The sequence below is a fragment of the Portunus trituberculatus genome, chromosome 43 (assembly GCF_017591435.1).
Source record: "Portunus trituberculatus isolate SZX2019 chromosome 43, ASM1759143v1, whole genome shotgun sequence".
Classification (NCBI taxonomy): Eukaryota; Metazoa; Arthropoda; class Malacostraca; order Decapoda; family Portunidae; genus Portunus; species Portunus trituberculatus.
In genome coordinates, this window is record NC_059297.1 from 4,986,489 (window position 1) to 5,013,224 (window position 26,736).

The 26,736-nt window shown below is 39.8% G+C and overlaps 1 protein-coding gene across 1 annotated transcript in view; it reads left to right on the forward strand.

Moving 5' to 3' along the window:
- The first annotated feature begins 647 nt into the window (after positions 1-647).
- Positions 648-26,736, forward strand: part of LOC123517905 (RNA-binding protein 45-like) — a 32,317-nt gene continuing 6,228 nt past the window's right edge. Inside the window, 11 exon segments of the mRNA XM_045278362.1 lie at positions 648-945; positions 18,151-18,265; positions 19,080-19,274; positions 19,714-19,850; positions 19,853-19,936; positions 22,797-22,945; positions 24,179-24,211; positions 25,023-25,156; positions 25,532-25,779; positions 26,153-26,288; positions 26,551-26,707. Of these exon segments, the coding sequence (XP_045134297.1) occupies positions 663-945; positions 18,151-18,265; positions 19,080-19,274; positions 19,714-19,850; positions 19,853-19,936; positions 22,797-22,945; positions 24,179-24,211; positions 25,023-25,156; positions 25,532-25,779; positions 26,153-26,288; positions 26,551-26,707 (1,671 nt within the window). The 5' untranslated portion in view covers positions 648-662.

Consider the following 26,736-nt stretch of genomic DNA (forward strand, 5'->3'; position numbering starts at 1 on the left):
CTACTAACACTACTACCACTCCAACAACAACAACAACAACAATAAATTCTACAACTCCCATTACCACCACCACCACCACACACATCTCTATACTATACCATGAGAAGCCTATATTTCACGGTTAATTTTTACCATACAAGGCACATTTCAACACTACATGATGCAAGATTTGCCAAAAGTAACCACTGTAGATATTAGGAAGGGCAAGAGACACAGTAAAAATGATCACACCACTCCAAACTACTTTCACCTTTGCTTGAGTTAACTTTCTTCGTAGAGGGGGGGGGGCGGTAACCACGGAAGTCAGCTGTTTGTGACTTTTATAAGGAATGAGACAATTGTATTCGTTACAAGGACACCCATTGTCATATTTAACCACAGCACTGCCTTCTGAGACCCACCATAGCGATATAATCAGTTGCCTAATAGAAGAAGACAACAATCCTTTTAGCTATTGGGATCTTTAAAGCAGCAGCAGCAGCAGCAGCAGCAGGTGAAAGTTGTATAAAAGCACCAACAATCACCCTACATAGCATCCAACACTACAAACAACACTGCAACACCTAAAGAAGAACTGGAAACGTTAAATAGACACTGCAATACTAAAATTTCGATAGTCTTTTGTATAAGCGGGTGGCGTGGTGTCCCGCTTTCCTTCGTCTATGCGGGGAGAGGGAGAGCAGCCTCAGTCCACCTCAGTCACTCGGGGGAAGATGGCGTCTGCGGATAAGCTCTCGAGACGCTATGATTCTCGGGACAATTTTCACGGTTCAGACGGCGGGAAATACGGCAAGGAGTCTAAATACGATGACCCTCCCCACTCCAGGCTGTTTATTGTGTGCGGCAAGTCCATCACGGAGGAGGATTTCCGCGAAAGTTTCTCCAAGCACGGAACTATTGAGGAGATTTGGGTGGTGAAGGACAGGAACACGGAGGAGCCTAAAGGTAAATGCTAGATAATACTAAATACACACCCTTCTCTCTCATCACATACCTCCTGCCTCTCCCGCACCCCCGCCAGGCTAGCGTTGGGGGTGGTTCACTGGTTAGGTTAGGTGAAGGCTGTTTTAAAGGGCCTCTGATCTCTGTGTTTTGAATTTCGGGTGTATTTGTTCGTGTTTGTGTTGTTTTGGTGTCCTTGGTACGTAGTTTGTGTGATTTTGGTGTTGGTACTCTGTGTGTGTTTGTTTGTGTGTGTGTGGCTACTGTGTTAGTGTGAGGGTGAGTGACCTGTCTGTCTGTGTGTGTGTGTATGAAAGAACGTGTGTTTGTGTGTGTGTAGATATGCAGTATGTGTGTGTGTAGATATGTAGAATGTGTGTGTATGTATGAATGAATGCCAACCAACATGAGCAAAACGCAAGAAAATTTACACGATATGGGAAAAGAAAAAGTGAAAAAACAACAACAACAACAATAATAATGTTCAAATACCAAAGGAGTGACGAGATTCTGTACTTACTTCTTTCTCGATCGATCTCACAGTTACATTATTAATTCATCTTTTTCACTCCCGCCCGCTGCTTGCATCCTCTCCGTCTGTGTGTGTCGCATTCCTGTGTTTCCGTCGGTCAGTCTGTCTGTGCGCGGGGAATGAATGGTTGGCTTGCCTGACCTGAAATTGAACTATGCGAGGTGGTGATGGTGGTGGTGAGGCTGGGGACGTGTGTGTGTGTGTGTGTGTGAGAGAGAGAGAGAGAGAGAGAGAGGCTGTGTTGATGTCTGGAGGTTTTACAAAGTTACATATTTATTTGTCATGTGTGTGTGTGTGTGTGTGAAAGAGAGAGAGAGAGAGAGAGAGGCTGTGTTGATGTCTGGAGGTTTTACAAAGTTACATATTTCTCTCTCTCTCTCTCTCTCTCTCTCTCTCTCTCTCTCTCTCTCTCTCTCTCTCTCTCTCTCTCTCTCTTGTGACAGATGATGCTTTGGGGCAGGGAACAGTGATACAGGCATTCTCTCTCTCTCTCTCTCTCTCTCTCTCTCTCTCTCTCTCTCTCTCTCTCTCTCTCTCTCTCTCTCTCTCTCTCATAGTGCTAAGAAGAAAGCAACCATTTTTTTTTCTTTATTTTCTAACTTATTTTTTGTGTGAGGTGGGCGTGGTTAACCTAGCCTTACTTTTGTTGATATTCGTGCACGACTACCCTTTGCGAATTCATGTGCTATATAGGCCCACTTTCAGAAGTGTTTTGCTCTCTCATCACGACCATTTTGCAAGGTTTCCAAGGCCACAGAGATGATTAGTGGGGTTTTCAAGAGTGTTTCTTCAGTTCATAGTGTAGAAATGTTGTTAGTCTGCCTCTAGAACTGTAAAAACATCCTTAAAAACCCTTGTATTGTATTAGAAGACCTGTTAGCTTTGGTCTGTCACCACAACTGTTTTGCCAGGCCACAGAGATGATCAGCTAGTTTTCAAGAGTGTTTCTCCTGTTAATAATGTAGAAATCTTATCATTCTGCCTCTAGAACCATGAAAACACCCTTAAAAACTTTTCCTCCCTCATTACGACTTTTTCAATACCATAGAGATGATTAGTAGGGTTTTTAATAGTGCTTCTCCAGTTGATGATGTAGAAATCTTTTCACTCTGCCTCTAAAACTGTAAAAACATGCTTAAAATCCTTATATCGTATTTAAAAGGCATGTTACCTTTGCTTCCTCACCACGACTATTTTCCAAGGCTATAGAGATGTTTAGTGGGGTTTTCAAGAGTATTTCTCCAGTTAATAATGTGGAAATCTTGTCACTCTGCCTCTAGAACTATAAAAACACCCTTAAAAATCTTTATATTGTATTAAAATGGCCTTTTAGGTTTGCTTTCTCACCGCGACTATTTTGCAAGGACACAGAGATGATTAGTGGGGTTTTCAATAGTGCTTTTCTTGTTAATTATGTAGAAATCTTGTCACTCTGCCTCTAGAACCCCCCAAAAAACACCCTTAAAAGCCCTTGTATTCTAAAATTACTTTGCTCTCACCATAACTATTTTTCAAGGTTACAAAGATGATTAGTGAGGTATTCAAGAGTGTTTCACCAGTTAATAATATAAAAATATTGTCACTCTGCCTATAGAACCACAAAAACACCTTAAAAAACTCATGTAAATGTAAATAAAGCCTTTTGAGACAGTGGAGGTGAAGCACAGAAGTATTTGAGAATATGAACTATAGTGAGGCACCTTTGCTGTGTACCTGTCATTGTGTTTGTATATGTGACAGGTATAGAATATTCTTTTTGTGTGGGAGACAGAATTATTTCAGTCGTGTGGATAGATGTGACAGATTAAGTAAGGTTAGTTGCCGTTATGGTCCTTCTCTGACATGCTTATATAGGTAGTACTTATTATGTGCTTGTGTTGTTGGTGTATGATGTGTATGGCCAGCTGGGAGTGAAGGCGATAGCTGTCATGGGTTACTGTCAAGACTCGAGGCATGGGTTTATTGTGGAGTTGTGGCAAGTTATCGGAGCTTTGAAGTTGAGTTTGTCTTGGAGTTGTGGCAAATGATCAGTTTTTCTCTTTGCATTATTTTCTAGAGTTTGTGGATGCGTTCTCTTACTGTCAAGGCTTGAAGCATGCGTTTGTCTTGGAGTTGTGTCAAATTATCGTAGTGTAGAAGTTTTCCAGTTTTTTTTTCTTTGCGTTGTTAATTTATAGAGTTTGTGGATGCATACCTGCACCCCATGCATCATTCTCTTACTGTTAAGGCATGAAGTATGAGTTTTTTATGGAGTTGTGGCAGATTATTGTACGTAGCTTAGAAGGTGTCCAGTCTTTCGTTTTTGCTTCATTAATTTGTAGGGTTTGTGGATGCGTACCTACACCCCAAGCATTCTCTTACTGTCAAGGCTCGAAGCATGCGTTTGTCTTGGAGTTCCGCCAAATTATCATAGCATAGAAGTTGTCCAGTTTTTTCTCTTTGCGTTGTTAATTTATAGAGTTTGTGGATGCGTACCTACACCCCATGCATTCCCTGCCTTCTGGGTGTGTCCATTGCCCCTGTCCACAAATGCCTTACTCTCAAAATGCCCTACTCTCTTACCACACTCCTATCCACAAATGCCTAATTCTCTCACCATGACAGTTTTCTAAGGCCACAAAGATGGTTACCTGGGTTTTCATGACAGTTTAAGTTGGGTAGCAATGTTGTTAGGTTCTGAGGCTAAGTTAACTTGATTTGTGTGGTTGTTTAGCAAGTGTCTGGTGTTTTTAGGGATGTGGTGGTGTTTCCTAAGTCAGTACCTGGTTTGTTGGTTTGTGTTGTTGCTCCTTGTGTTTTGGGTTTGTCTTGCCTGCAAATTGTGTTACGTGTCTCACTGTTGTTGCTTCTTGTGTTTTGGGTGTGTCTTGCTCGCAGATTGTGTTGTAACTCAGTGTGTGGCCTCCTCTAAGTTTCCTGGTTAGTAATCTGGTTATGTTCTGAGATTAAGTTGTCCTGCTTGTCCTTGTGATTTGTGTGGTTGTCTAGCAAGTGTTTGGTGTTTTGAGGAATGTGGTGGTGTTTCTTGTCAGTGCCTGGTTTGTGTTGCATCCTCCACTATTGTTGTTCCTTGAGTCTGGACTTGTTGTATTGATTTAATTTATGTGGGAAGCAGATGATATGAATCCACTATTGTGTTTTTTATTAGTGAACTTAACGTCTTCAATACTGAGATGCATTTTTACCTTGATTTTTGGGTGTGATTAGACGATTTTATTTGCATTAGAAGCGGTCTATGGAGGTCAAAAGAATAATGGCCAGAGTCTTTAGCTACTGTTCTAATCCCAACATGTGTTTCTGAAGCTGTATAAAATTGTCAGAGGAGAGGTTAATCATGGGATTATTTTTCACATATGCATTGATCGTTACTCTTATATTGGTGATGATGAAAAGTGACATACACATTTCAAGAACATAATCAAAATATTCCTCTATACTTTTTTTCTTTTCATTTCCTTGCAGTATTTATTTAATTCATTTCCGTGTGGTATTTTCTTTTCCCTTTCGTTAGTGGTATTTATTTATTTATTTATTTATTTATTTATTATTTTTTACCGTTCATTTCCTTGTATTGAGAAGCTTTCCTGTGAGATTCTGGCCTCTCTTAATCACTCCTCAAGCAAACATTTCCTCACACCTCCCCTGCTGTCTGCTTTATCATCCTAAGCAGCAACTATCACCCATATTCTGAATTGCCATCCCCTCTCACTGTAAGTTTTCCAAGGCCGCAGAGACAACTGGGCAGGTTTTCAAGACAGTTTCTCCTTTTAATAAATACTCATGTACTGTTTTCTACTGCAACACACAAGTTCATATTATCATCTTACTTGCTTTGGGCTCTCATGAAGGCTATTATCAGAGGCCATAGAAGTAGTAAGTCATTTTATCACGTTTAACCCCTTCAGTACTGGGACATATTTTCACCTTGATATTTGTGTATGATTAGACCATTTTATTGACATTAGGAAGGGTATATAGAGATCAGAAGATTAATGGCCAGTCTTCACTATTTTAATCCCTCCACATAAGTTTCTGAAGCTGTATTAAATCACCAATTAGACAGCAGAATGAATGTGAAAATGTGTCATGGTAGTTACTGAAGGGTTTGATTATTCACCAAAGCGTAAAAATGCCTTTGAAAACACCACAGTCATAGTTGTTGAGATATTTGATGAAAAAGCCAGTATTGCTCTCTCACCATGACCATTTTCTAAGGCCACAGAGATAATTAGTAGGGTTTTCGATTGATTATTTACCAGAATCATAAAAATACCTTTGAAAACACTGCAATCACAGCTGTTGAGATATTTGAAGACATGGTGCATAATTTCAAGACATTTGTCCCACTATTTTGACTAAATCTTTGTAATCTTTTATGGAAACTGCAATTCTAGTGGCCTGTTTTTTCTAATATATCTTTTTTTACCCTTGGCAGTTCTCCCTCTCACATGAAAAAAAAAAAAATAGATAAATAAAATAAAATAATAGTAATAATTGTGGTACCTCAGGGTGACTGTTGGCCCACTGATGTATCCTTGGTTAATGAAGTAGGAAAGGAAATTCTCAGTTGGATGAAATTACTCGCATGTTTTATTCTGTCACACCTGATCTCCATTGTTTTTCTTTTCCTCCTTCCTCTGACTTGGACGGCGTCAGCTGTTGTTTAAAGATTAATGTTGTTTTCACTCTTGCTATTTAGAGTGTGAAGAGGCTGATTGTGTGTGTGTTTATTGCTGTGTTGTCTTAGGAAGGGTATAAGAGTGTGGGCAGTTTATTTTGCAGTATCACTTTCATCATGAAGTGGATCCACCTCTGTGTCAAGGAGCATTCTGGCTGGTGTAGTAGTTTGTAAGCCTCCTGTCAGAATTACTGTACCCATCTGGACATCTCAGAATAGCCAGGGATGTCAGGAGGAAAGGGAAAAAAAAGTTAGTAGCAGGAGGAAGCCAAAATCCACAGAAATCTCATTGTGAGGAAAAGGAAAAGGGAAAAAAGAGGAAAAAAAAGTGAATTGTGTTGCCAGAGATGTGCAGTGGGGTACCTGACAGCTCCCAGAATGAGGCCCTCACACTGACATGGGGCTTTGTAAACACACCACAACTTCCCTTCAGCGCCCTGACAATTTCACTTTTATGGCGTGCAGTTGGGGAATGAGGACGCCACTACTGCTGCCGCTGCCGCTGCTGGTACCTGCTTGCCAGACCACACAGCGAGGCACATCCCATTCATGCTGCTTATTTGTGAAACCCTGCAGGAAATTAATCTTAAAACACGGAAAAAGTCAACCAAAACTGCATGGTTGTATAACATTTCAGAAGAGAGGGAAAAGAACATGACATGGGCCTGTATTTTGAAACACTGCTCTCTCACCATCACTGCTTTCCAAAGGCTCCAGTTGAAGATACTCGTGTATTTAAGAGTATTTTTTTTATTGTTCTGGTGATAAATTGGCAAGATTTCTAGTTTTTTAAAAGGAGAAACTGTCTTGAAAATCTGGTTAGTTGTCTCTGTGGCCTTGGAAAATTGTCATAGTGAGAGGGGAAGGTGTTTTTTTTAATATGGGTGATAGTTGCTGTTTAGGATGATGAACCAGACAGCAGTGGAGGTGTGTGGGAATGTTTGCTTGAGAGGGAGTGATTAAGACAGGCCAGATATTACATGAAGGGTCAGGTTAGGTCAGGAGGTTAAGTTAGATTAGGTTGAGTTAGGTTAGATTAGGTTAGGTTGGGTTGGGTTGAGGATGAGTTAGGTTAGGTTAGGTTTGGTTTCTTTCTTTATTTCACTAACTTTTCTTCTGACTGTCCAACCTATTATTTTCTCACTCCTGTCTAACAAGAAGGAGGAGAAAGGTTAGGTTAGGCGAGGTTAGGTTAGGTCAGGTCAGGTTGAGTTAGTTTAGGTTAGGTTAGGTTAGGTTAGGTTAGGTTAGGGATAGTAAGTGAAGGGAGGAGAAGAGCCAGGTGGATGACATGCAGGTGTGATATTGCTACCATCTGGTCCTCTGTAAGCAGCACTCATTTGGGTGGGGGGTGATTCTGCTTCACTAAAGGACCACTCTCTCTCTCTCTCTCTCTCTCTCTCTCTCTCTCTCTCTAGTCTTTTTCACTGTTAAAATAAGAAGAAAAAAACGTACAATAAATTCTCTTACTGCGCTGTACTATCTCTTTTATTTCTCTCATAAAGGCAAAAGTTTCTTCCTTGAATACGTTTTTTTTTCTTTTTTTTATGCTCTGTCGGGCATTTGCTTACATTTGTGCTTATTTTTTTTCCCCCATTCCAAAGTATTAGCTGTATGTTGATGTGTTCTTATATCTTCCTGCTTTTGATCTAGATACCATACAAGTCTCTCTCTCTCTCTCTCTCTCTCTCTCTCTCTCTCTCTCTCTCTCTCTCTCTCTCTCTCTCTCTCTCTCTCTCTCTCTCTCTCTCTCTCTCTCTCTCTCTCTCTCTCTCTCTCTCTCTCTCTCTCTTATTATCTTGTGCAACTCTACCTGTCACTCAGCAGTGTTTGTATAAGCCATGTGTTATATATTGCACTCTTACTGAAGGCTTCACCAATAAATACACATCTTTTTGTGTGAATTTTTTTTATGTATTAGAAGCAAATCCATCAAAGTTGTGGGTGATAAAGTGACACAGCTCATATCCAAGGTATTTATTTATTTATTTATTTATTTATTTATTTATTTATTTATTTATTTATTATGGTTGGTGTCACTTGAAGAAGGGAAAAGTTAACAGCATTTAATACAACTTACCATTTCATTATGTGCAAGTATTCTGAGAAAGCTGCCTGGTGATGTATTGAATCAGACCATGATGAATTGAGGCAAAACAAAAATAGTCATAATAATATAATAATAGTAGATAATAATAATAATAATAATAGTAGCAGCTTCGTCTAGTGCTATTTGTTGATGTAATTGTTGTGGTTTATGTAATTCAAGTACTATTACCAGCTCCAAACTAATAACGGTGAAGTTTATGGTTGTGGTGGTGGTGGTGGTGGTAATGATGGTGACAGCAATAGTAGCAGTAGTAAAAGTAGTGGTGGGAGCAACAGTAGCAGTAGCACTCGTACCTCCATTGCAGATTAAACTTTTCTGAGCCAAGTTTTAATCGGATTAGGTCTCTTGCTCTCAACCCAGATTGAATTTTTATCACCACCGGGGGGAAGGTTTGCTGCACTACCAAATGTTTGCCGCTGGACTGTAGGTTCCCCCAAACTCAGTAAATAGTCATAAGTGAGGACAGAGTTGCTGTTTGTTGTGTGTTCGGTTATATCTTCTCTTAAAGTCTTCTGGAGCACCAGGATAGAATTTAAAGCCCATTTCTTCATTCTAACATTTGCTTTCTATCATCATCATTTCATTTAACATCATTATATTCCTTCATGAGATTGAGGAGTCATGGAAGATAAATGATAAAAATATGTTTGTTATCATAGTCATCCTCATCCCTGTTGGTTCTTCTGGTATTCCTGTACAGGGGGGGAGGGGTTACACAAAGAAATCTCTCCAAAACACCTCCATCCATTGCCTAACTTCGTCAATGCCCAGTGCAGGCAGGTCTGTCAGCACACTGCCTCCATGTTCCCCTTGCCCTCTCCAGTGGATAGTGACCTGGCGTTTCCACTCCAGCCACTCTCCACACCACCTCACCACTCCACGCCATGTGCCCAAACCACCTCAGTCTCTTCCCCCAGCACTGTACTCAGCCCCTTCAATGCATGTCCTGTTACCTCTGCACTGGACATCTCATCTCTGTGCAGTCCCAGCCACATCACACTTTCGTTCAGTTGCAGTTAACCAACCCTTCTTGCATTACTGATCTTGTGCATGCTTCAGATGCTCCTCTATTTTTTTAGTGGGATACTCTTATTTGTCAGCAATACAGTAATCTGTGCACTTGTGTGTTGTTGCCACTTGTGTTCTCTTGGTGTGCTTCACTCCACCCTCACTATTAAGCGAGATAACATAACTGTCTCACTTCTATTACACCACCGCCCACTTTTATGGTCGGTGCCTCTTCCTCTGCTGGCATTGCTACTATGTTGGTCCTGCTCATGGAGTGCATGTCCCAATAATAACTAACTCTACTTGCTGTGGGTAATAGAGCAAAAACATCACTTGCTCTTTGTTTCCCAGGAAAGAAGCAATGGTTTAAATGCTAACTAATAATGCTGGATGATGCCAAGACTGTTGAACACAATGTAATAGAGTTATTTAATTAGGTTTACCATTGTTTGTCTACCGATTGCATCTTTGTGTGTATCTTTAGGCTCCTTGGGTTCCCTTATCTCATGGGATGTACTGTACACTTCAAGGCTTCTGTTCTGTTAGCCTCCTGGGTCACAGTGTTGTGATGAATGGTTGTGCCTTCCCTCTGTTAGACAGAAGGGCTACATGTACCATAAGTCTAACAAGGTCAGCATGAAGAAATGAGACATGAACCACCAGGCTGTCCAGGGACTGTGACCATGCACTCCTTGACTGAACCAACTCATCACTGTAACCCTTGTCATGCTACCACCTCTGTAATGCCTCAGGTCTGGTCTAGTCAGGGGTGGAGTAAAGAGAGATGAGCTGGCCATGTCCTAGGGACTCACACTCACCATGACCCCACATGAACACTGTAAACTTGTCTTCCAGGGTGTTCTGAGCCTTGAGTCTTGCAATTGAGAACATTTGTTCCTTGAGTGAACACTGTCACTTGTCACTTATGAGCCATCATTTGTGTATTGTAGTGGATATGAAAACTCAAATGATGGTAGTAAACAAAGTGATTTGTGGCCACAGACTGAACACACACATTATTGCATCATGAATGTGTCTAAGTGGTTCCCACACTACACCAGTTTAAAGGCACCTCTACTTCTCTGTACTTCAGGCCTTGTGTCAGTGTGAGCAGCAGTGGTGTTTAGGTGAGTGCATGCTTGTGTGTGTGTGTGTGTGCACTTGCTTGTGGGTGTGCATTTGTGTGCTAGCACATGTTCAAGTCTTTGTGCATGTGCAAGTATGATGTGACTGTCCTTGTCTTTCCTCATTCAGGCAGATATTTCAATGTTGTTCCTTTAAGAAAAGGTCCATTTATGATAGAGGGGAGGCAGTTTAGAGTATTGTAGCATTGCTTCAGGCACATGGCACATTGCATTTCAAAGATAATTTTATGGCACTGGCACTTGCAGTACCCTCCAGTAACTGGTGCGGGGAAGTTGTTTTTGCAGGTGAGGCAGCAGAAGATTGAAAACACCACTTCAAAAGGAGTTGGTGTAAGTGAAGTTCTAATTAAAGGAGAGTGTGAGAGGAAGTTGAGAAAAGCCTCAGGGAAAGTAAATGAAAATTTGAAACTAGCCAGGCCAGGCAACCACACACCAAACACAATATTTTCTGCTTGCTAAAAGAGAGTGTGTCATTTAGTGCTGCTATGAAAGAACAGGAAGGAAACTAAATCATTATGTGTAGGTATTTTTAAGTGAAACTATATATAGGTCAGGTTTTATAGGTCAGTGGTGGTGTCTGCAACTAAAAGACTTTCTCCTATACCACTACTGTGTTGGCCAGGTGTTGCTCCTCATAGTGGTGGTGTTAGTGGTGGTGGTTGCCATTTTAACAGTCCACCTTTTCTTGTATTACATTTTGTATGGGATGATATTCTATATACATGTTCTTTATCTGTATCACTTTCTTTACATGTTGAAGCATTATGGTGCTTTTACCTGTACATTCCCTTCATGAACCACTGGGGCAACCATCCAATTTTACCCCATCCTCCCTCCCCTCTTTTTTTTTTTTTTTTTTTTTTTGCCACTATCTCATCATTCACACTCTGCTGGTTATGGTGCAAGTAGCAGAGAGAGAGAGAGAGAGAGAGAGAGAGAGAGAGAGAGAGAGAGAGAGGTCCCAGATTACTTTCCCACCCAGTAATGTCTTACACAACTCACTCATCACCACCAGATGATTAGAGTGTCTGTGCTTGGGGAAGGGAATGGTTGACAGGGAGGGAGAAAAATAAACCTGTGTATGCTCCTGTCTTATCTTTATTATCTTTTTATCTTCATTTTTTTTTATCCCCTCCCACTTTAAGAATTGAAGATCTTGGCTCGTCACTGAATTAGGTAGTGGCGAGATCACTGATTTTAGTTAGACCTTTATCTGTTTTATTTTTGACTGTCTGGGGGCTCCTGCTTTGCCCGGGATACACTGTGGTGGGCTGAGGCACCTGTCGCTGGCTTCTCATGGGGTGGAATGTGAAAAAAGGAGTGAGAGTGGTAGAGAAGGGTGTGAAAGATGAATGAGCCAATTAAGGGTATATGCCTCAATGCAGATAAGTGGAAGGATGAAAGAAGGAGATGATTGATTGCTGAATGTTGTTTTTAAAAGGTGAAGTAAATGTTTACGGTCTTAGATAAAGGTATAATTGAGTGGATGCTTGTAGTCTGAAGTGCATCTCAAGTGTAGTAAAAGAAGTTAACCCTTTGAGTACCAGGAAGCATTTTCATATTCATTCTGCTTACTATTTGGCGATTTTATATAGCTTCAGAAACTTATGCGGGGATTGAAATAGTGAAGACTCTGGCCTCCATGGACCCTTCCTAATGTAAATAAAATCATCTAATCACTCCCAAAACTCAAGGTTAAAAATGTGTTCCAGTGCTGAAGAGGTTAAGGTGATACATGGTTTTGAATGGTGGTAATGGGTGTTTGTGGCCCTGAAATAAAGGTACAGTGGAGTAGATGTTTGATCTGAGGTATGCCTGAGTGTGGTCAAAGAAAGTAAAGGTATATGTGACAGCTGCAGTAGTTGGGGCTGTATGGATAAGGTTGGATGAATGATATAATGGAAAGAACGAGGCAGATTGTGCAATTCTGACGTTACACAGAGCATTAAAGTGTGACTAAGTATAGTGTTGCAGCATTACACTAGCTTAAGTGTAAAATACAACTGGGTGTGTTGCTTGAGTGTACTAGTTTGAAGAACACTGAATTGTTTTAGGTGGAAAGTAAGATTGGAATAGAAATGTGTATGTCAGGATGTGTTTGTCTGTGTGAAAGGTAAGATTGGTAAGTGATGACAACCACTGAGTTTTGTGAAAGGAAGATGTATGTGATGGATGATGGAAAGTAAGATTGGAATAGAAATGTATATGGCAGGATGTGTGTGCTGTTGGTTGTCTGTGTAAAAGGTAAGACTGAAATTGGGAAGTGACAGCAACCACTGAGTTTTGTGAAAGGAAGATGTATGTGATAGATGACATGAAAGCAGGGGCTGGGTGGTGAAAGCATAGATGAAGTTGTGAGCACAAATGGTGGGTGTCGGGGTGAAGTGAGTGTTGTGGATGACTAGTGGACATCTGAGGACATCACTGCGTCAGCTCACACTGGTAATTTGATGTTATGCACAGACAAGTCATTCTGGAACTCTCTGCCTGCTTCTATATTTCTATCTTCTAATAACTTGACTTCTTTTAACCCTTTCAGTACCATGACACATTTCCATATTCACTCTGCTTACTATTTGGTGATTTTATACAGCTTCAGAAATTTATGTAGAATTTAAAATAGTGAAGACTGTGTCCATTAATCTTCTGACCTTCATAGACCCTTGCTAGGTAATGTCAATGAAATCATCTAATCATACCCAAAACTCAAGGTAATAATGTGTTCCAGTATTGAGGGGGTTAAGAGGGAGGTCTTGAGACATTTGTCCCTGTCTTAACTAACTATTAATCTGTAAAGGAACTGGCAATGAAGTGGATCGTTTTTTTAGTATTTTTTTTTTGTTGCCCTTGGCCAGTTTCCCCTATTACATAAAAAAATGAAATATAGGCTAAGTAAAAAGGATTAATTGACAACATGGATATGGATGAAGTTAGAAGTTATGTGGTATATTTTCTATACTGAGGGAGGTCACCATTTATCAACACATAATAATTTGCTAGAAGTGCAAAATGGAAAAATATTGATTGACTGTATGGATAAGATTAAATTTGAAGGTTGATTTGATGGCAGCATGAGTTCTGTGAGTTATGTTTGAGGGACTAGACCGTTATGTTATATTAAAAAAAAAAAAGCAGAAATGACTGGCATATGAAAGTTTAGAAAGGGAAGGAATGATTGGAGAAAGAGGTGTTTGGTCTTACAGAGTTGAAGTGTCCGGCAATGAAGAAAAAAAAAAAAAAAAAAAAAAAAAAAAAAAAAAAAAAAGCAGGCAAGCAAAGAGTGACTGAAGCTCTGAATGATTAATAAGAGAATGTGAATAGAGATGCAAATGCTGAGGAGGCCTTTCAGACTCGGAAAATTTATTCTTAATGCAAAGTCAGGAGTGGCGGGGATAATGTGGTGAAACTGGACACGAAGAAATGGAATACTTAGCAGAAAAAGAAGGTTAGAGAAAATGGAGAAGGAAAAGAAACATGCATGAAAGATAAAACTGCCAAGAAATGTGTCAAAGGAAACAAAGTGCAAGGATATGTCGAGTGATAAGGTGAAGTGAAATCAATGATAGAAGGGAGCAAAAAGTAAAGCAGATAAGGACCTTGGAAGATGACAGAATGAGAAGCATAAAGAGGATAAAAGGCTCTTGAAAAGTGGTTAAGGATGAGGGAGTGAGAGAGTGCGAAGTAAATATGAGCAGCTAAAGGAAGGAGGTAAACTATGTGGATGGAGAGGTTATACAAGAGAGAGACTGGGGGAGGAAACGTTGAAAGTGATTAAATATTTGAAGATTGGTCATGCAGCAGGAGGGGATGAGATTATGACCTGGATGTTGAAGTATGGAAGAGGTGGTGATTGAATGGATGCACTATGTATGATATAGCATAGAGAAGAGGGGAGCATATCTGCAGACTGGGGAGGCCATTGTTCTTACAGCTGTTAATAAAATAAGGTAGTAATTGATATTAGAATCATAGAGGAATGTTCAGGTTTGAGTGTAGTTAGAAAGATCTAACAAGAATTGGGTAAGGAAACAGTACAAAGATGACAAAGAGTGAGATATATGATGCTTTGAGAGTGAGCAGAGCATCAGAAAGAGTGGATAAGTGGATACGTTGAAGATCTGCGAAGGAGATTACGTAATATATATCTTGCAGGTGTCAAGTTATGATTATGAGTAAATGTATTGTATAATATTTTTTCCTCATTATCACTTCCATCATTAGCAAATTTTTGGAGGTGTTGTCTTGGCCTTAATAGAGAGAGACACTAAGGTTAATATGTAAAGAGGGTGTAGAATAATGATAACAAAACTACTTTGTGTCAGGTAGGATATAATTACCCTGACAGTGAAGAATGGTTATTGAGGTGTGGCAGCCACACTTGCATGTGTGACCATCCTTACATGTTGCAGCCACGTCAGGTGCCAGCATGATGACCAGAGCCATTAGAGGCTCTGATAGGAGGGGCCAGGTGGCAGCCTGGGAGCACCCACAGGAGGAGGAGGCAGAGGGAGTGTAGAATAGAAGCAATGGGTGGCCAAGTATCATATCTTGTCTGTCTGGCATCGGCTGTCACACTGCTGGAGAGTGACTCACTGGGAGGCTTCGTGTCCATCATGTGTATGTTTAGATCCAAGTGGAGCTATTGTAGGCAGCTGAGATAAGTGTGTAAGTGTGGATGAGAGTGTGGGTAGATGTGCCAGCAATAGTTTTTATGAATTATTACAGACTGTGATATCAAGTGACGTGTTTTGAAACTCTACATGTGTTTTTTTGTGCAGGGATATGCTGTATGTTCTTGAAGTAACTCATCAGATATTTCTTCAATATACTTAGATAAAATAATGATAAGTTTATGCAGTAGTTGATAACTATAAGAATAAAACTTGGGGATTGCAGAACACTGGTGGTGAATAGCTAAAGTGATGGCCAATGCTGTCCTCTTATTCACATTAGTATGCTGTCAAACAAGTCTCCCTTTCTTTCATCTCGAGTCTCTTTGTGTAATGAATGTGTTAGGCTTGAGACCTTCATTTGGTTTGACAGACTTCCTCTGCTTTTTAAAGTTTTGCCTACCACCTTGGTTGTCACTGCATAACCTTGAGCAGTGCAGAGCTGTACAACAAATTGATGGACATTCATTGGGTGTGATGGACTATCAATCCATCTTTATTTATTAGTCCTTGAAGTGCTCTCAGAAGTTTTGTTGCTGCCCATAAGCTACATGGTTGTTCCCTAGCAGTCCTCTCACCTTCCCACTGCCTCTTAACATTTGCTGTATGGTTGGGGACCTTCCTCCATAGTCAAAGGTTGAGATGTAACCATGTCTTACCTGTCATCCCAGTGTCATTGATTTTCACAAGATGTTCCTTAATTTTTTAATTAATCCTGAGTTGAGTCAAAGCTTCACTGCTCATTGCTCTCACTCATTCATATTGAATAATGAACAACTTTTCAATACACATACTAATATTTCACTGTGGTGCTTATCATATACTTGTGTGAATTATTATAATCTTATATAGCTATCCCTCTCCTTCACAAGTTGTTATTACTCTGAAAAAACCCCATTCATCTAAGGAAGAAAAGAAATCTGTTATTAGAGGCAAAAAGAATGTACCGTAGTAGTTAACCAAGTTATCATATTAGTGATGCAGTTATGGAGTGTCATGGCAGGAGGGCGTGACAGGACTACCAGACGTGCAGGCTTGGCTGAGGTGGCTTTGGAGCACACCCAATAGCTTCTCATGCTACTGCCATCACATTGCCAAAGAGGGAAATGATTTTAATGTGCATGTGAGTGTGTTTGTGTGTGTGTGCTTGTGCCTGCGCCTGCGTAAAACTACAACAACCCATCTGTATGTTTTGTCATAATGATTGTTTGCTATGCAGAGTAGTGCTCTTGATGCTGCTTCGTGTGTGTGTGTGTGTGTGTGTGTGTGTAAGGGAATGTTTTATTAATGTACCATACTTCCTATGCCACAATCCACTCATGAAGCAGCTTTGTCATCATTCTCAAGCTGTGATGTAGAGTATGTTGTGTTCCAGCTTTATTAATGTTTTTTTTCTACATATTCATTAATTCATTCATTCACTCACTCACTCACTCGCTCACTCGCTCACTCATATACCATGTTATTATTTTAAAACTCTCTCTCTCTCTCTCTCTCTCTCTCTCTCTCTCTCTCTCTCTCTCTCTCTCTCTCTCTCTCTCTCTCTCTCTCTCTCTCTCTCTCTCTCTCTCTCTCTCTCTCTCTCTCTCTCTCTCTCTCTCTCTCACACACACACACACACACACACACACACACACACACACACACACACACACACTGCTGTACAAAACTTTCCCTTGCCAGACCTGTGTGTAATGAGCCCTTAATGATTGGTGTGTGGCTGTATTACATTGTGCTGGAGCAATCCCTTTCACTTGTACTTTCATACACTGTCATGGCCCAGTTGTGTGGGGACTCAGTGTGGGATTGTAGTATTATTGTTTTATTTATCTACTTTTTGGTGTGTCGCACTAAAGAAAACTTGCTTCCTGGATGTGTTTTATTGCTTTGGATTCTTTTTTTTTCTTTTGTGTGTGTCTATGGAGAGATTATCTTTGATTGTAAAGGGAGTGTGTAGTTGGAAAGACTTGTAGGGTCTTTTAAAATTGAAAGGGAAACATTACGTTATGCCAAATGATGGTAATGTTTTGAGAGCATCATAAACGTTGGCATTGTAGATTTATATTTTGCTTCAATTTCTTTTCTTTTTAGGGAAATGTTGATTTGATATGAGAAATGTAGTTTATTTTCACTGCATTCTGATTTATGTCCATGGTGAGTTGGAAGCATCATGTCAGTAGTGAGTGTGAGAGTTCATACTGCGAAGAATCTCAAAAGTCGTATTTGTGGAAAAGCTTTGAAGTCTCTCCTGTTTCGATCTCAGTGAGAGTTGAGATGATGATAATGTTGTGACACTTTCTCTGTCCCATTAACCCTTCAGTACCATGACACATCTTCATATTTTTTCTGGTGACTATTAGGCAATTTTATACAGCCTGAGAAACTCATGTGGGGATTAGAATAGTGAAGACTGGACCATTAACCTTTTGACCTTAATGGAACCTTGCTAGTGTAAATACAATTGTCAAATCACACTTAAAACTCATGGTAAGAATATGTCCCAGTACTGAAGGAGTTAGAAGCAAAAACAGTACACTTGCTTCTCTATTGTTTAATATACAACCAACCTCATTATCTTCTATCTCATAACATCCCATTATCTTCAGTCCTCTTTGATGTTGAATAGACCATACACAGACAGTACACTTCTCTAAGTACTGTACATATGTGCTGACAAGCATAAAAAAAAGGGAAATTTGTCATCTGATTTTTTTTTTTTTTTTTTTTTTACCCCTTCAGTACCAAGACACATTTTCATATTCTGCTTACTATTTGGCGATTTTATACAGCTTCAGTAATTCATGTGGGGGATTAGAATAGGGAAGACTTTGGCCATTAATCTTCTGACCTCCATAGACACTTCCAAATGTTAATAAAACTGTCCAATCACTTGCAAAACTCATGGTAAAAATGCATTCCAGTACTGAAGAGGTTAAAATAGATCTCTGTAAGAATAATAATGGAGTTGCATAATACAGTATGGTATAATGATGCTGTCTAATATTTCATCTCTGACCTACATTAAGTCCCCCAGTGTAGTGCATAATGATTCCTTTTTTTTTCAGGTGTGACGTATATAAAGTTCTCCAAAACATCAGAGGCAGCAACAGCAATGGAGGAAATGAATGGTCGGTGTATTGGAGGCCACCCAAGACCCCTCAAGGTTCTCATTGCACACAGGTACATTGTAGGTAATTGCCGAGGGAATTCTTGAGGCTGCAGAATTATTGTCACAGCCACAAAGGTCTCTCCTCGGCATCTTCTCTAAAGCTCTGACAGTGATGCATTTTGTTCAAGTGAAATTAATAGCTCCATTAGATGCAACCTTTGGACTGTCATGTTTATAGCTACTCTCTCTCTCTCTCTCTCTCTCTCTCTCTCTCTCTCTCTCTCTCTCTCTCTCTCTCTCTCTCTCTCTCTCTCTCTCTCTCATCAAAGTTTAGTGAGTTTTGAGTGTTGGATAGTGGTTGAGGTATTTCAGTGTACCATTGCAGACAGATACAAATGATGTGTTTTGTGCCAATTGCTTTATTTTTGAAGCACTCTCCCTCCCCTCTCTGGCTGACTTTGTGAAACCTCAAGAGGCTTTGATGGAGTGTGCTCCAACTAAAGTTGCACTTGGGAAATGGGAAGTCAGCTCCACAATTTATATGTTTTCTGTGGTGTATTTTAAGGGCTTTTGGATGTAAGAGTTTGAAACTTTAATTTATCATTTCTCGTTACACTAACTATTGTTAGTTTGGTGTATTTCTATTTTTACTACTGAGTGTAAACCATTCTTTCTTATGTAACAAGTTGAAGTTGATTATGTAATGCTTGTATTTGATACCGGTACCAGTTGTATATCTTGATGTGTCACTTGTTTATAATGTAGACAACTCATATCATTTAATTGTTTTTAGTGTTTTGTCAGTAATATAGAGCGTACTATCTATGGTTTGTCCGTAGTCTTAAACTTGCTACTTTTATTTTCTCGGTGTGGTTTTGGTGGCAGCCGTGACCAAGGGTCTCGGCGAGACATGAATGAGGAGGAGCGACTGCTGCGGCTCTTTGTGGTGGTGCCCAAGTCCCTTACAGAGGCTGACCTGCGGGAACACTTCTCTCAGTTTGGTGACATTGATTATGTCTCCATTGTGCGCGACCGCAACACTCGGGACAGCAAGGGTTTTGCCTACGTCAAATATCACAGGTAGGGCAAAGTTTTGTTTTTGTCTTGCTTTACTCCTAATTTTGTGAGTATTACCTTCTATAGCAACTAGTCAGACACTGGAATTGAAAGAAACATTAATATATAAATAAGAGCAAATGCTTATTTAAGTAGATTCACTTGTTTTGTATTTCAGGTTTGATGAAAATGCAACTTGGTTTGATTTTAGATCTTTTTTTTTATTCATTGTTTAGTTTTCTAATTTTGTTAATTAAAATGAAGTTGTAATGTTTTCTTCTTCCTTGAGTTTGTTTTAGTTAATGTAAGATATTTGGATCAAGGAATCACTTTATACAGTTTGCACTCTTTTCTCTCTTTATCTTTTCTTTTTCCTTCATCTCTCTCCTTGTGTGTGAAATGGTTGTTGGTGTGAGAGAAGCATGAGAGCCTTTCATCACTCAGTGCTGCATCTCTTCCACAGAATGTCTCACGCGGCAAAGGCCTTTGAGGGCTGTGAACGCACGTTTAAGCCAGTGTTTGCAGACCCCAAACCTCAGAAGAGCGATGGTATAAAGTTTGACGGGGGCGGCCGGGATATTCGAGGGGAGCTGAGGGGAAGTGAGGCGGGTATGGGAGCTACTCTTCAGGCCCCATCACTCCGCACATCAACAACCACCATTCTCCGTTTGACGCTATCTCATTCAGTAAGTGTGAGTTGTTATTGTCCTGAGGAGGAGGTTGGATTCACCACACTTCAGGAACTGTCATGATGTGTCTAGGTGTCTTGATTTACAATTGTTAGGGCATCATTCCATAGTCTGTGTGTGCTGTGAGGCATTGCTTTGTGGTGCTGATATTTATTACGTTTTGCTTCATAGATGGTGCTACTCCCTGATATCCAGAGTTACGATGTTTTTCTAGATATTCATTTCATTCTCAGTGGTTACTGAACTTGTGCTTAAGTGGTGATTCAGAATACTCAAGACACTTGTGCGTTGCTTTAAAAGAGACATGACTCACTACACCAAAGCAGTGTTCTAGAATGCCAGAAAATTGACTTTTGTTGATTGTCACCTGCAATTTGTTAATCTTTTAAGCAGTTTTACTTGTGTGAAACTTTGTTCTTAAATATCATTGGAAGATTAGATTAACTTTGAAAGCAGTCATTATCCTTTATCATATAGAAAGGGCAGCTCACCACACTGTGTGGTGCTTTCTCATTAAGTAACTATTCATACATGGTATTATGGTGGGTAAGTGTGATCATATTTGCTCTATTGTTTCTTCACATTGTGAAACAATACACTGAATTGTGTTTTTAACGTTGTCACAACGAAACAATATGCTATGACGTGATACCATGAAAAAGTAATAGTGCAGATTTTTCTCAGACTGCCAGTGAGATTTCAAAGTTGCCCTCTTTATTCACATGTATAGAATAGGTTTTGACATTGCCGTCTAGCCTGGGTTCATATATAATGTACTTCACCTGTTACTAGCTGGAGGATGTAGGAAAACAAGCTATTATGTCCTGTCACAGCTTATCAGTCATAAGAATGAATGCCCCTTCAGTCACCAGTGTGTACATTAACCTAGCATACAAGAATGTCAGTTTGTAGTGCATATCTTGAATTAACACACAGATAGCTGAGATTGTTTTGTGTTTGTTACTTACACAATGTTTTTTGCCATCAACTGTCCATGTTTTCCTCCTTCTGTAGCCTTTCGCCACTCTGACATGACTCACTGAGAAGTGAGTGGTTTCCACACTTACAGACAGCTGTTTCACTGGAAATGTAGATGATGGATCCTAAGTGTGTGTATTTGCATGTGTGTGTGTCGGTGTGTCTGTGTGTGTGCATGCGCGCACAACTGGACGCACACACTGGTGTAGGTGTTAGTGACGCCCCTCCCTCCCCCCAAACCAGGACATATCAGGACTTGCAGTTTGACTCTGGGGATCTGAAGTTGTCTACAGTCATTATGGCTTTGTGTTTAGTAACTCGTTAATTGGTATTGCATTCTTTCACCTGTTTGGTTGGATATCTCATAAACTGACTTTTAGAATGCTTTAGTCATACATAGTTGTATAAAACTGTAATTGTATTCTTGTTCTCTTCAGAGTAACAGTACTGAGTTTTCTGTAATGTAGATCAAAGTACAAACTATTATTTCTTGGCATAAATTTCATTATGTTTCTCTGTATCATGTACCTTGAAAACTATTGTAGTTTAGTAGAGAGGTCTTAGAATTTTTTTCATAACAAGGTTTACTTTTATAGATGCATATTTTATTAATTACACAACATTCAATGGTATTTTGTATAACATTTGTTTCTTATTTTTTTATTTCAATTTATTAACAGCATTATAAATGGCCTATTATAACCATTGCTCTTGTGCTGTCAAATGTGGATCAGTCACAACTTACTTGATACAGACTCTGGTGATAGTTGAAGGATTATTGAGTCCTGTGTTCCATGTCTAGATTTTAGCAATTTTGGCCAGAGCACACACATATCCAGAGTCATTTAATAATCCCAAGTGACTCACTGTGGTTGTCTTTGTATTCTGCTAGGGTAATATGGGTTGTTGGATCTTGTGTAGTGGCGTTGCTGTCCTTGATACCACTGAGCTACATGAGTGTATGAGACCAAGAACATTTATGACCATACTCCCATAATGCCATTAACTGCAGGTTATGAAAGCTACGTATAGATAGTATTAAAGGCAAAAAAACTAATTTATCTAATATTGCTTGTAAATTGCACTGCTTTGATTTAATTTTATTAAAAATATAGGTTGAGTACTCAAAATGCTATAACTTTAGTTTTTGTTATTGCTGATACACAAGTTTAAATTGAAAGGAATTTTGAAAGCATAAGCAGTCATTGAAAAATTCATTATATATCATTTTTTCATTGAAATTGGGAGTTTTATTTACTTCATCTAGTTTTTACTCTGGCTAGTGGAAAGCAGAACCTATCAGATAGGCTCATTATCACAGGATGTAGTGAAAGAAACACTCATTATTTTTAGTATGGTTATAATCCAGTCCTGTTTCGGACAGCCATGTAAATTTATTGGAACATATTAGGGGGAAAAAAACCCAGCCAGATTTGTAGTTACTAGCATATTGATGCCCAATATGTTATGATAAAGAAAAAATGAAATAAGATATAGTTATAGATAATTTAGAAAGTAAGATTTGCAGTTCATTATTTATGAGCTTCATTGTGTCAACTATAGATGAGCTGTGCCATTCAGCATATTCTGATAAGTTAGGTGCCACAAAGGGGTTCAGGGAGCAGCAAACTAAGCCCACCACAGTGAGAGATTAATGTTAAAATGAATTTGTTATCATATGTAAGAAAGTTGTCATTTTGTGAAATCTAAATCAGCATAGAGCATTTCATTGCAATATATATATGTATTCCTTGTTTTTCATAAAACCAAGTGTTTCTTCTAGAAGTTACTACAGTTTGAGGACTTACTACTTGCTAACCCATGTGTGGCTGCTCTTGACCAATGACACAACTGATTGCTGACATCCGACCTCCTACAGTGGACACAAGTGGGCTAAACCCCGAGGGTGTGACGCGGCTGACTGTTATTGCCTCGCCCACCCTCAACCAGGACCAGCTCTGGAAGTTGTTTGACCTTATCCCCGGTCTTGATTACTGCGACCTGAGGAAAGACCACAAGTCTGGTCAGGTATACTATCATTCGTGTGTCACAGCAGGGTAGGGGGTGGCAGGGAGGGATGGGCACTAGTGTTGGTGTTTCAGGAGTGCTTTCTGGGACAGGGAAATGTAATATTCAATGTACACTTATATATACACACTTTCACACACACTATCATTTGCCATATTTGTGCCATTTTCCCTGCAAACTTCCTTCATGAGTACTATATTACTTTCATTAAGGCCTTGACCTGGCGATTGACAGCATCAATGTTGTGTACAGTCAGGAAAGAGTGGCATCTCATTAATTTCCTATTCAGAATATAGAAACATTAAGATTTACTGAAGTGGGAATAATATTGAATTTACAGCATGTCCCATGATGCTGGGAATGTAGAGGTACTTTGTAACCTGGAGAGTGAAGTTTAAGGTTCAAGCTAACTTCTTGGAATGACATTGTCTGTCTTTGCTGCTTCCATGGGGGAAAGTGGTACAAATAGCCCAATGAGGAACTAGAGACCTTAAACAAAACAGGGGACTGCACTGCATATAGATCACCACTTCCCCATGACATTGAAATAACTTTGTCACTCTCCTGACATAACTTTTCTTTAGCTTGACTACACCTCTGAGTCTATCATCTTGAGCTCTTAGCGTGTTCACTGGGTGCTAAGTGTTTTCTCTTATTATGGTGGACCACTTGGCAGGCTGCTGGTGGAAGTGCTTGGTGGTTAGCTTTAGACCGCTTGGCAGGTGTGAAAGAAAGATACAGTTTTCCTTCCATTTTCCTCACTGGTTATTATTTAGAGAAAATGATCTTTTCTATAAACATTTGATACAGCCTTTTTTTATAAGCCTTTTCTGTGTCTTTGTAACATATGCCATGGGGAACTGCATATTTCTTTCATCTTAAGTGACATATTGGTGTCATTGGGTCACCTCCACCCTGTCTCACCAACACTGACGGGGATGAATGGGTGGTGGTCACAAGGCTAATGATCAGGGCTTAGAGTTAAACTGCAGTCTGTTTCCTCTTTCTCTGTAAGGTCAATATATTTCCATATCCTTCTATCAAGCTGTCTTCTGAGGGTAAATGAGTGCATAGTATTTTCCAGTAGAAATAAATTTTTGAAACTGTCTTTCAGTTAGGTCTGAACTTTTTTTCCTGCTGAACACTTATAGTTTATTTCCTCTTTATTCTCCCCAAGGGTAATGTTGAAATATGGATCCACATGCTTATGTTATCTTTCTTCTCATTTTCCAGCTGTTGATGGGGATCCATGGGTGTAGCAATGAGGTTTGTGTGTTAAGACAGATAACTTCTAATTACTTAAGTTCACTGATAATTCTCTGAGCTTTCTACTTCCTCTGGTACTTTTGGCCTTGGGTTTCACATCTGCTGTGTATCTCGATCATGTTTTCATTGTGACAAAAATCTTGGCTGTTTTTGCACTGCCATGATGCTCTGAGCAATGACACCCATGGACTTCCATTCTGTGTACTGACAGGTCTGAGGTGGAGACTGATGTAATACTTGGTGGCACTGAACTCATGCATGATATCAAGCTATTGCACTTAACCAGCCTTTAAGTTTTTGTTTCATTGAGATATGATTGGCATAAATTCTTACCAGCTGGTGTTGCTGTCATTTTCAGTCTTACCTTTCTCTAGTCTTTCCTCTTGGGAGCAATCAGCCATTACTTTGTGGATTCCCATCACTCCTTTATTTGTTTTTCAGTTCTTTGGCTAAGATCAGAATGTAAAATGTTATGATCAATTTTTCAAACTAATACATTACCAACTATGAACATAAACACAAAACTCTTCAGTTTTTCAGGTAAATCTACAAAACAATGAACTGAAGATTGCTTATAATGTCTACTTTTCAATATTTTAATCACATAATCATATTATGAAAGAGACTCAACAGAATACATCCATAGAGACAGTAGCAACTACAAGGAAATCTAAGAACTTTATACACCTCAACCCCACACATTATATTCTAAATCTCAGCTAGCTAGTCTAGCCTTCCTCTTATTAGCATATTTATCATATAAGAATGTACTTTTGCTTTGACACCATAACAAAAGACACTCCATCATCAGGCTCGAGGCGTTGCTACTGTGGTGTATAACAATATCCAGTCTGCCACCTATGCCAAGGAAAAACTGCACGGCTTTGAGTATCCTCCTGGCCAGAGACTCATTGTCAAGTTTGACTCCAGACACGACATGCCTCCGTGAGTGCCAATTTCCCAAGCATTTTGCTATTTGAACTATTTCCTTTCTGCATTTATGAGTAGAGAGAAGTTTAATTTTCTTGTTTGAGTATTGAGAATAATCTACTTTTTATTAAACTATATGCATTTGTATCTACACATTTTGTCTTAAATTTCTTGTAAGTTAACTTGTTCTATAAAATATTTTTAGTATACAGAAGTGTTTGATATATTATTGTGGTTGAATTAGTGACTGCAAATAATAATTTGTATATCAGTACATACATCAATCATCTTTATGTAGGCCAATGGTTTTAGTTAAAAAGAAATATCATGTGAATCCTTTCCCCTTATCACTTCTGGTCTCTATAGTACATGTTTTCCCAAACCACACAGAGGACCACCACCTATGATGACAGGAGCCCCAGGTGGGCCCCCGTATGCTGGGTTGCCCCGGGGTGTGTCGGGTGGTTTGGTTCCTCACAATGGCACCATGGGTAGCAGTCCTCCCAGTGCCCTTGCCACTGCTCCACCAGCACTTAGTGGTGGCCAACCCAATAGTAACATACAACAGAACCTGGCACAGCTGGCTGAAACTATTGCACAAGCCACCTCCCTCATCCAGGCTGCAGGGCTCAGTCAAGGTGAGCAGCTCACTTGACAAGGGCTGTAGAACATAAAAGAAAGAAATAATGCTGACTGCAGTGATTTTGATGGATGCAGCCTCACCTGTAAAGTACTTGTAGACTATATCATACTGATAAACTCTGACTCCCTCCCTGCCTCCTTGTTTCAGGAGGGAGGTTTCAAGACACTTCATGTAGAGTCAGATCTGCTTTTGAACTGGCTTGTTTAGTTGTCTTTCCCCCATCCTCACAATTTTACATTCCTTTTTTTGCAAAAGGCCTTCTTGTGTTAATAATGTTTAATGTGTATTTGTAGTACTAGATCTTCTGTTAAATTTAATGTTGTTGCTTCTTGTAGGAGAACTTGATCTTAATGAAATGTATGTTTCAGGCCAGAGTACTGTCAACAACATTGGCGGCAGCCCAGGTCAGATAACTGGGGGTGAGACATATGACCCTTCCTACTGCTCTGTCAAGCTTCCACCACCACAGCCCCTTGCACCTGTGGACTCTGCAGTTGCTGAGAGGTGGGACTTAGCATCATTCCATCTTTTGCTTTCCTCTTCAGATAATTCTCTCTCTCTCTCTCTCTCTCTCTCTCTCTCTCTCTCTCTCTCTCTCTCTCTCTCTCTCTCTCTCTCTCTCTCTCTCTCTCTCTCTCTCTCTCTCTCTCTCTCTCTCTCTCTCTCTCTCTCTCTCTCTCTCTCTCTCTCTCTCTCTCACATTGTATATGAGTTGCATATTTCTATTACAATCCTTGAATTGTGGCCATCTTTGGCTTGGCTCCAGGTTGTTCATCGTGTGCCATCCTTCACCACCTCCAATATATGCATTGAAGGACGTTTTTGGCCGGTTTGGGAACCTGATCGATATCTATATGTTGAATGGCAAGACCTTTGGTTATGCTAAATACTCCTCCAAAGAATCTGCAGATAAGGCCATAGTGGTGAGTAAATGCAGTGGTTAGTGAAAATG